Below are 10,651 nucleotides of genomic sequence, written 5' to 3' on the forward strand. Positions count from 1 at the left end.
CGCCGCGGCCCGGGCCCCACTCGGCCCACTGGGCGGGCGGCGGGCGGCCCTCGGCCAGCACCACGTAGCGCGCAGCCCACAGGCAGGCGGGGGGCGGCCGGGGCCGGGGGCCGGCGGGGCCGCGGGGCGGGCGGGACGGCGCGGGCGGGGAGAGGGGCCGCAGGAAGGAGATGTCGGGGCTGCTGCTGCCGGGCGGCGTGGGGTGCGACAGGCTGGACGCTTCGGAGCCGCTGTCCTCGGAGCACGAGTGGCAGGCGGCACGCGGCGCGGGCGCGGGACGGGCGCAGCAGGGCTCCGGCGCCGTCACCGTGTAGTAAGTGGGGCGGCGCCGCGGGAGGGCGCTGCGACCCCGGCTGTCGGGGCCCGCGCGGAAGGGGTCACTCCTGCGGGGAGAAGGGAGGGTCAGCCGTGCCTCCGAGGGTCTAGGGACCCAGGCATCGCCCGGCCCACCTAGCGTCCTACACAACCCCTCCGGCACCCCAGCCCCTCCTGCTCCACTGCATGGCCAGCCCGGGTTGGGGGTGAGGCGGCCACAGCTGCCTCCTGGCCTCCGCCATCTCAGGTGCAAGCGGTCCAGTGGCATTTCATCCACACAATCCGGGCGGACACTGGCCAACATCTGAGATGAAGGCCTGAAACTGGCCCCGGCACCAAGACAAGCTCCTCCAGGGCGGAAAGCCCAGAGCTGAGGCCAAGGGAGAAACCACCGTGGGACACCCGGGGCCTGGACTTCAGCCTCCAGACTGGGAGACAGTGGCTTCTGCCCTGGTGAGGGGCTCTGTATGGCGGCCCCAGCCAGCTGGGACAGCCGCCCTCCCCAGGACACCAGCCCAGGAGAGCCAGCTGGTCAGGAATCCACTCTCCCCCTGCCAGCCCCTCGGGAGCGAGCAGGCCTGCCCATCCAGAGGGGATGCCTTTCACTGATCTGCACACAGGCCGTGTGTTAAAGGCCCGGGTATGTACACTGGAAAATGCGCTGCTGGACTTCAGTGCTGCCCACGGGCAGCTAACCTGACATGAGAACCCAGCCACATCCTGAGGCTGCCCTGGACCCCTGGGAGGGCGTGGCCAACACTGCCCGCCATCCCTGGCTCACTGATCAAGCGGTGGTCACTGAAACCAGCCCCAGACCGCAGAAGACTCAGAAGGGAGGGCGCAGTGGGTGCTCATCGATCATGGGTTCTGTATCTGTGGATTCACCTGCTGCTCGAATGCATCTGTAACTTCCAAATCAACACTCCCAGACTCTCTGGTCATGTGTGGACACACACAGGGTGGTGAAGATTCTGAGCTGCCCAACAGGCTCTCCAGGCTGAGACCTCAGCTGTCACCCTGCACACAAAGGCCCTTTCCACAGTCTATTTAGCGTCATGCTTTCGTGTTTTTATGCCTCTGCAGGTGATGTTACTGATTAAGACGGCCCTGAAGCTGGTGCTGCAGGGCTATCTGGTGTCCGGAGCATGAGGAAGCTGGGGCGTGATTCACGGAGAAAACATGGGTTAGATGAGCTCCGTGCAGGTGTGCGTTCTCGGGCTGCTGGCCCCGAGTTCAGTGGTATATATTAGATAAGGTGTGTTTCAACAGAAACTTCATAAAACAAGTTTATGTGTCGATCCATTGACAGGCCAGCAGCTGTGACCCTGTGTCCCAGGGAGCAGTGGTTTGTGGTGACTTCACAGGACATAACTACCCAAGTAGTGAGAATCAACTGGACATCAACTGAAAACGTGAACTGTCCATCGTCAGGGACCAATACCAAAACAATCACAGACCACCGCAAGAGTCCCTACCAAGACACTATCTCCCCTCAACAAGACAGTCTTCTGGATGGGGAGAAATGTCTTGCAAAGAGACAACACCGGAGTCTCCGGAAGAAAACACGTTGCTTCCTAAGTGACTCGCCCTTAGCTTTGCCCACTGGGGCGCAGCCTCTGCTGAGAGGTGCTTGAGAAAGAGTCTCAGGGAGAAGCCACTGCTCAAGCCCCATGTCGCCCACAAGTCTCCCACATAGTCCTGGGAGCTGCCGCCCTCTAGATTCTCCCTGGATGTCTTGGGGGCCTGGCTCTTACCTCAGGGGCTGCGAATGGCCCCTCCTGCCCTGCATGTCAGGGGTGGCTGGGGCACTGGTACGGCCCTGCTGCTGCCCAGGAACACTGCGGATGGGGACCACGCAGTAGGAGGCAGGCTCCAGCAGCCACAGGCTGGAGGCGCTTGGCCCATCCTGTGGGGTGCTGGCTGGGCTGCTGGAGGTGGAGGGATTAGAGAGGGGTCAGCAGCGGGAATGCCTCCACCCAGGGATGCCAGCCCTCCCACACCAATGCCCAGCCACGCCCCATCCCCCAGATTCCACCTGCCCCCAGCCCTCCCTTCCTCTCGCCTGACCTGGACTCGCTTCCAGCCTCGGAAGACTTCCTGGGCTTCTCATAGGGGTGGTCCAGACTTGTCTCCTTCCAGGGGCTGTTCTGGATGGGGGCCCGCTCCAGGCCCCCCATCTCAGGGCCTGCTGGCTGCAGCCCCTCAAGGCTCTGGGGCGGGAGAGGCCGAGCGGGTGGATCTGGGGCCTCTGGGGGCGGTTTTGGCACTTGAGGTGCCTCTGCAGGTCAGAGAAACCCGGTGAGAGCAGTGGCGGGGGAACCGGCCCGACTAGAACCTCCACAGTCTGCTCCTTGCTCTCCCTCCCTTGGCTGTTTGTCCGGCTGTGCCAGGCCATGGCTCTGGGCCCAGATGCTCCGAAACACTTTCTTCTTCTTTGGGACTCACTCCCTCATGGCTCCACGTTACACCTGCCTCCTCCAAGAAGCGCCCCCACACCTGCAGATTGACTCTCCTGGCTCACAGGACTCCACTTCTCTCCTTTGCTCGTGCAGCTGACCTCCCGTTTCCCTATTTTTATTGTCACACTGTGCCCGTGTGTGTCTTCTTTACCGGCCTGGGCCCTCCCCTGGGCAGGACGCCCCCGCCCCCAGCATTGTTAGGGTTTGTAGGCAGGGTGCTTAGCCTATGAACTCATGCTTATTCCCTCGGTTTTTCCCTGTTTTCACAAAGGGCAGCGGCTGTGGCGGACAGCTGAGGCTGCGAACGGTGCGCATTGAAGCAAAGGCTGAGTCTCAGGCCACAGCAGGGGCCCGGCGCCCAAGGCTCTGCGGGACTTACCTTCCCGCCGGGGTGACGGAGCGCCTGCACCGGTGATGGGCTGGCCATCCCCGCGGCTAGGAGGTGCGCATGGGATTCAGCGACCCCGTGGAGCAGACACTGGGCCCGCCCCAAGCCCCTCGCCCCCCAGCTCACTAAGGGAACGCTCCAGGAAACTCACGCAGGAGCCCAGCTGACAAGAATCCCGAAGCCCCTCTCACCTTCCTCCCGGGGCAGCCCGTCCGACAGGGAGCTGTCATCCGAGGTGCTGAGCTCTGAGGAAGCCAAAGGAGAGAGAAGCCAGTGAGGAACGCCCCCTGCACAGCTGGCGACCCACCTGCCCCTCCCCTCCTGCGGGCACTCCATCAGGAAACACTGACCGGTGCTCAGCACCAGGCTGGGTGCGACTTTATTACTGGGAAGGAGAAAGAGTCAGAAGATTGGCTGAGGAGCTGGGAAATCTGCTTTGAATGCAGGCCCTGTCACTAGCTTTGCAGCCTCAGAGTCTGTCAATGCTCTGGGCCTCCACTTCCCCAGGCCCCGCGCTGGCAGGCTTTCCAGGCTGGGGAGGGCAAAGGCAGAGAGGGTCATTCTAGACTCTGCTGTAGAGATCTCACTAATTTGCTACAAACACAGTGCAGCTCAAGGGCCCCAAACCTGAGACCGACAGACGAGCAGCGTGAGCGGGAGCTGGGACTGTGGGGTCCTGGGACAATTCAAGGGCGGTCTGGCCGATTCAGCTGGCGAGACCGCCCTTGAATTGGGGAGGTCCTTCACTGATGACGGGGCAGCCTCCAGAACTCACAGAGGGAACACTTCTGTGTGGGCACAGCCTGGGGACCCAGGAGTCAGAGGATGCGAATTTGCCGCTGCCTCTGAACAAGCTTCCCTGGTGGCTCGGATGGTAAAGAACCCACCTGCCAAATAGGAAACCTGGGTTCAACCCCTGAGTCGGGAAGATTCCCTGGAGAAGGGCATGGCAACCCACTCCAGTATTCTTGCCTGGAGAATCCCATGGACAGAGGAGCCTCGTGGGCTACAGTGCATGGGACCGAAAGAGTCAGACACAACTGAGCGACTAACACTTTCACTTTGAGCGACTGAAACTTCAGACACTGTATCTGTACCTAACACGACCCGGACGGAACTCACAAAGCATTTTCAACCACGCTCGAGAACAAGGATGAGGGCAAATTCGCAACGGCTAATATTTCTCTTGGGCTCCACTTGGTGCTTTGTACCCTGTGAGATTACATCTCCGTCTCCGTGTAATAGCTGAGGCCACAGAGGCGTGGATGAGCTGATAAAATAGCTCAGGTCAGTCTGGCATTAGGTGGCTGAGTCAGATTCACACCCAGACAGTCTGACCAGTCTGGCTCACCACCACTTAAAGGCTCTGGTGTTAGCTAGCTTCTCGTGCAGAGGTCCTTACTCAGAAAACTTCAGGATTTAGTTTCCAGCCATCTGAAAATTCTAACAAGGATTGACTGATGGCAGGCCTACGGGACAAATCCAGTTAATTGGCTATTTTCATGAAGTTTCATTGAAACTCAGCTACGAGTTTCTTTACGTCACATCCGGCTGCTTTCATGATGTGAGGGCAGAGTTGAGTAGTGGTGACCCACACAGTACAGCCCAGGAGCCTAAAAGACCTACTCTCTGGACCGCTACAGAAGTTTGTCAGTCTCTGCTCCTCAGTTTAAATGAAGTAGGGGGACTGGTGGTCCAGTGGTTAAGAATCTGCCTTCCAATGCAGGGACACCGGTTTGAGCCCTGTTGGGAAAGTAAGGCTCCAGGCTGCGACCAGGGAGAAAAGTACATGTGCTGCAGTGAGGATCCAAGGCAGCCAGATACACAGTGTTGCTGGTTTTTTTGTTTTTTTTTTTTTTAAAGAAAAACAGTTGCAGACGTTACTCCACTAATATATCATTCATTAAAAAAATGGACTGTAGCCCACTCGGCCCCTCATGGGATTCTCCAGGCAAGAATACTGGAGTGGGTAGCCGTTCCCTTCTCCAGGGGATCTCCGCGACCTCCAGGGATGGAACCCAGGTCTCTGGCATTGCGGGTGGATTCTTTACCGTCTGAACCACCAGGGAAGCCCAAGTAAATGGTACCTTTTTTTAAAAAAAAGAAAAAGAAAAAAAAAAAAACTGTCGTGGACATTATGCCATCAATATATGATCATTTTAAAAAATGATTAAAAAAAGAACGAGAACCTTCACACAGAGCAGTTTGTAAACCATGCCCCTGGACCAGCCCAGCGGACACCATTCTGAGCTTTCGGGTTCACCTGGGGAGACATCCTCCTCCTGAAGCCTGCTTCCCAGCCTCTGATCTTTTACAGAAACCCGAGGAATCGAGACACTTCTGTTTCACCAGTGTCGGCTGGGGACACTGTGGGACCGCTCCTGTCACAGTCCTGGGGCACAGTGGGGTGAGAGTCGTGTGTTTTGGGTTTGACTACATGGTCTGGGAAGAAAGCCACCCCCTGCCGTCACCCCAAATCTGCGTCATCAGAACCCCGTGGACTGAGAGGAACAGTGCACAGGTGGGGGGACCCGGAGGCCCCTGCCCGCCGCGGGATTACTCGTGGTTCCCGAGGGCCGCTCGCTGCTATGGCCACACTGAGCCCCTGGCCCCGCAGCGGCAGCAGGACACCCCAGGTAGAGGGCAGTCACCCCACTGAACACCCTCCAAGCACCACCATCCCACCCGCAGCCAACAGCTGCTCGTGGCTATTTTAAATAAAATGAAAATTTAGTCCCTCAGCCACACAGGCACAATCCTAGCGCCCTACAGCCCCCCGTGGGTCTGGAACGTTCCTGTTATCCGAGAAATTCTACTAATGTTGCTCACAGTGGGCACTGTCCATCCAGAGGCGTCCCGAGCACCTGCTGCGTTAGATCAGCGCCGGGGCATTTCTCCCAGCCTCGCTGTGGCCGTGAGCCCCAGCCGGGACCGCTCCCCAGCGCCTGCAGAGGGCCAGCCAGGTCCCCTCACCGGGCACGGGCACGGTTGCAAGTGGAAGAGAGTGGGTGGATTTCTGTTAGGGTTTTGGTTAGTCTGTTTGCTTTTTCTCTCTTTAACTCAAAACACCTTTCAGCTGCTGCTGCTGCTAAGTCACTTCAGTCGTGTCCGACTCTGTGCAACCCCATAGACGGCAGCCCACCAGGCTCCTCTGTCCATGGGATTCTCCAGGCAAGAACACTGGAGTGGGGTGCCATTGCCTTCTCCACACCTTTCAGCTACTAATTATCAACTCCTCTCTACTTCCTTGTTTCAGGGCGAGCTGGGCTGGGCAGAGGAGCCACAGGGCAGGAACTACTTGTCTCCAACCACCCGCTCCTGGGCTCCCAAGAGAGGACGCCGGAAGCCAGGACCTCGGCCTTGCCGGGACAGGACTGCGTGCGGAGAGCAGGCCTGTCTCTCTGATCAGGAGGGTGAAGGCGCTGCCGCGCTGGTCCCTTCCCCATGGCTCTGTCCCCCCGGACTGCACGCCTGCCTCCGTCTCCCGGGCCGGCTGGCCAAAGCCCCAGGCGTGTCCTGGCCTGCTCTGCACTCCCGACAAGAAGCGTCATCGTCACAAAGGTGGCAGCGGAGCAACACCCCACACCGCCCCCTGCCCACACCGCAGGCCTGTGGTCAGGGCCCTGGGATGGAGCAAGCCCAGAAGGGATACAGGAGGCGCTGAGACACACAGACGGGATGCGGCTGCTCCCCACCGGCCCAGTGGGCCCTCGGGGCTCCAGTACCGGTCAGCTGCTGCCTTCCAAGGGGAGGCCGCGTCCCGGGTGCAGTCAGGAAGTGAAGGGGCTGGGGGCCTCCCCTCAGCGCTGGTCTGCCCGGGGGTCGCTGTCCAGCCCTGCCGGCTCCCTATCTCCTGGCTCTCCTGGGTCAGCCGGCACATGGAGGTCCCCCCTCCTCGCTCGCCCCCTACTCCTGGCTGTGGGGGACTGGCGAGGTGTCTCGCCCACCCTTTCCCCCCTGAATTAGAGGCGATGCGCAGTGGCAGGGAATCCTGAGACGGTGTGGAGACTGTCTGCCTGCCGCACCGCCACGGGCCCGCACAGGGACCAAGACTTTGGGCTCCGCGGGTGCCCTGGCAGGAAGCCCACCCTGAGGGGCGGGGGTGGGGGCTGGGGAGCCTGGTGAGGCCTGGAGTCCAGTTCCATGCAGAGCCACCGGCTCTCAGCAGGCCCGGGGCCCAGGAGAGGCCTGGGGGAGCGGCGCCCAGGGCTAGAGGCCCCAGGGACGGATTGGGAGGGAGGCCTCCAAGGGCCGACCCCATGAGCGGGGCTCCGGTCAGGAGAAAGAGAGAGCCGTGCTGAGGGCCCAGAACCTCCAGTCAGGAGAGGCGCTGGGCTGGACCAACTGCCGTCCAAGAACCGGCCTGGGCTCGGGGACTGGCCTGAGGCTCAGTAATTAGAGAGCAGGGGCCGCTCCCACCCGGCGGGCCTAGATTCTGCCGGGATTTGAGGATGGCGGGTGAGCTGGTGGGGCTGGACTTCCAGCAGAGGAGCGGGCCCTGAAGCGGCCCCCTTGACAGGCTCAGAAGGGGACCTCGGGAGCGCCCACAGCGGACAGCAGAGCCTCACGCCACCCACGCTGTGGGCTGGGGGCAGCAGGGCTGAACACGCCCTGGAGACAAGCGGACAGCCTGCGAGGCCCCTGTCTAGGCGGTGTACTTCAAGCAGGAAGCAGAAGGGAGGAGCGTGCTCTTTTCTAAGTGCGGAGGGGTCCCGCGGAGAGGGGTGGTCCTGGGGCAGGGGGTGGGGCCGGCTGAGGTCGGGGGCGGCCCTGGGAGGGCGGTCCCCCCGGGGGCGGGGGCTCACCTGGGCCTGGCGCCGGTCCGGGTAGGGGACGCCCCTGCCGCTCGCCCAGGCAGCGCTGCAGCTGCCGCAGCTTCTCCTCCTCCAGGCGCACCGCGTGCTGGCGCTGCCGGCGCACCTGGCGGCCCAGGTTCCCCTCGCGGCACAGGCGTCGCGCCGCCTCGGCTATCTGCAGCTGCAGGGCCAGCTGGCGCTCCAGGCCGCTCAGCGGGTCCTGGGGGAGGACGCGATCAACGATCCCAGGCAGCGCCCCCACACCCGCCCTGGGACCCAACCGGCAGCCTCGAGCCAAGCCCCGCGGGGGCGGGGGCCGAGGACACATTCGCGTCCAACCGAGGGCAGACTAGCCCAGGGGTTCTGCAACCCCTCCCAGCACAGGGCGGGCCGAGGGCGGGATCCACCCCCACGGCTCTCCACCCGGGCTGAGAAAGAGGAAGACAGGCCGAGGGCCGAGCCACCCGCCCGTCCAGGCGGCTGCCCTTTGGCCCTTGAGGGGACTGGCCCAGCGTCCTCCCTTGAGGCCTCGGCCCTTCCAGTTCCTGCCCAGGCAGGGCTTCCCTGAGGCCCCTGTGGGTGACGCGTGGGCGGGGCCCCTTGTCCATCGGGAGCCAAGGGCCTCAAGCGGTGGGGCGGTGGCCTGGGGACAGGGCCGTCCACCTCCAGGACCCAGGATGGCGCCCGGCAGACTCACCTCCCTGTGCAGGGCCCACTCGTCCAGCTTATAAGCGGCTCCGATCCTGCGGCGGACCTTGGGGGCCTTCTCCCCGGGTTTGAGGGGAAACTCCGCAGGCAGGATGCCCGTCAGCTCCTGCAGGGGGGAACGAGGTCGTGCCAGGCGGCTCTCACAGGCCCAGCCCACCCGGCCCCCGCCACCTCCGCCCGCCCCGCGTCCAGGGCTGTTCCTCCTGCTCCCCAGGGCCAAGCCTCTGCACGGGCCGGCCCCGGTGCCCTGGGCTCCTCCATCCCCATAGCCCCCGAGGCCCCCTCAGGGGGAGCCGCCCGACCCCTGACTCTCAGCCCCAGCCCGCAGCGGAGCGGCCCTCACCGCCTCCCGCAGGCAGAGCCTCCTCAGCTCCTCCAGGCAGGCTTCCAGCCGCTCCTCCAGGGCCCGCTGCTGCTTCCGCACGGCGTGGGTCAGCTCCTTCCCGGGGGACACCGGGCTGTCAGGGCCTGCTGGGGACCATGTGCTCAGGGGGGCCGGTCCCGGCTGCCTCCCTGCCCGCCCCAGCCTGGGCGGTGATGCACACGCGGGCTCACCGTCTCAGACCTGTCCAGACTGCAGGCCGGCTGCCACGGTGCTGTGTCACAGCTGCAAACCGGCTCGTCTCCCGCCACCCAGAGGCCCATGACCGCTCAGAGGATGGGCGGCCCCACCAGCCTTGTGTGGGGCGGCCGCGGTCAGGGTTCACCCCTTCCCATGCCACCCTCCACCCATGGCCGCTGACTGCTTTTTCTGTTTCTCCTCCTCTCGCTCTCACACGCAGGCACACACACCACCCACACCTCTTCTCTCTGGTCCTCCATCCAAACCAGAACCCACTGGGCCCACCAGCTTGCACACATCAGAGCCTCAGCCCCTCACCCCAACCAGATAAGATTTTCCAGCTTCTGAGGGATCGTGGAGCCAAGGGAGAGCACTGCAGATACTTGCCCAGACAGGACCCACGCTCCCGGCCAGACCCCCAGCAAGGAAAGCCCTCCAGCCCTCCCGGTGTCTGCCCTGCAACCCCCGGACTCACGGACTTGGGGAATGGAGGCGTCGGGGGCTCGGGGGCGCAGGGACTGGGGGGCCTGAACTACTCACCTGAGTGCAGGATGATGCCGCTGTCCGTGTCGCTAACCTCGTCCTTGCTGTCCATGGTGGGCTTCTGGGAGGAGGGGGCGAGGAGGAGGAGGGGCCGACACCCTTCCCAGCCCAGGCCAGGACACGGAGGTGGCCTGGAGTTTCCCCAGCTTTTAAAACAACAAAAAATGACAGCAGTAAAGCCCCGAGCTTCCAGACAGAGCTGATTAGTCGGCTGCGTGAGGACGGGGCCGCGGAGGGGCGACCTGGCCTCTGGGGGAGGGAGTCTGGGGGTGGGGCGGCCCCGGTGCTGGCGTGACCCGGCCCTGGGTGGACTCTCAGCCCAGCCTAGACAGCCACCGCTGCCCCCCACAGAGAAGCCTCGAAGCCCGGGGGATAACAGCAGGGCTGGCCCTGGGGACCGTGACACCAGGCAGAAAAAACGCAAGGAGAGCAAAGGGAGAGGATGAGAAGGGGAGGGCAAACCTGGGAGGGCAGTGCCGGTCCCAGGAGGCACACCATGCCCACTGCCCCGTGGGGAGGGCGCTGGCACGCGGCCAGGCCTGCGTGTGCGCCCACAGCCCAGGCCCCCTGCTCTGTCTGCACCAGGCCGTCCATCCGAAGGCAGGTGCCCAAAGCCTCCGGCCAGCTCTGGGAGACCCCTCGGAGGGGAGGAGACCAGGGCATCACACCCCCAGCCAGGAGAGACACAGCATGCGCCTGTGTGTGTCTGTGTATGGGTGTGTGTGTGTGTCTGTGTATGGGTGTGTGTGTCTGTGTATATGGGTGTCTGTGTGTGTCTGTGTATGGGGGTGTGTGGGTGTGTGTGTGTCTGTGTATGGGGGTGTGTGTGTGTCTGTGTGTGTGTGTGTATGGGGGTGTGTGTGTGTGTCTGTGGGTGTCT

General features: G+C 62.9%; 1 protein-coding gene across 1 annotated transcript in view; it reads right to left on the bottom strand.

Annotated features, from left to right (window-relative positions):
- The window catches only part of INAVA (innate immunity activator), a 19,518-nt gene that overhangs the window by 3,585 nt on the left and 5,282 nt on the right, over positions 1-10,651 (bottom strand). The window contains exons 2-9 of the mRNA XM_040263227.1: positions 9,769-9,917; positions 9,010-9,134; positions 8,656-8,772; positions 7,968-8,178; positions 3,354-3,407; positions 2,383-2,593; positions 2,070-2,243; positions 26-383 (exon numbers count right to left, since the gene is read on the bottom strand). Coding sequence (XP_040119161.1) covers positions 26-383; positions 2,070-2,243; positions 2,383-2,593; positions 3,354-3,407; positions 7,968-8,178; positions 8,656-8,772; positions 9,010-9,134; positions 9,769-9,917 — 1,399 coding nt within the window. The remainder of the gene's footprint in view (positions 1-25; positions 384-2,069; positions 2,244-2,382; positions 2,594-3,353; positions 3,408-7,967; positions 8,179-8,655; positions 8,773-9,009; positions 9,135-9,768; positions 9,918-10,651) is intronic.

This window comes from Oryx dammah, unplaced genomic scaffold (assembly GCF_014754425.2).
Source record: "Oryx dammah isolate SB20612 unplaced genomic scaffold, SCBI_Odam_1.1 HiC_scaffold_21, whole genome shotgun sequence".
Classification (NCBI taxonomy): Eukaryota; Metazoa; Chordata; class Mammalia; order Artiodactyla; family Bovidae; genus Oryx; species Oryx dammah.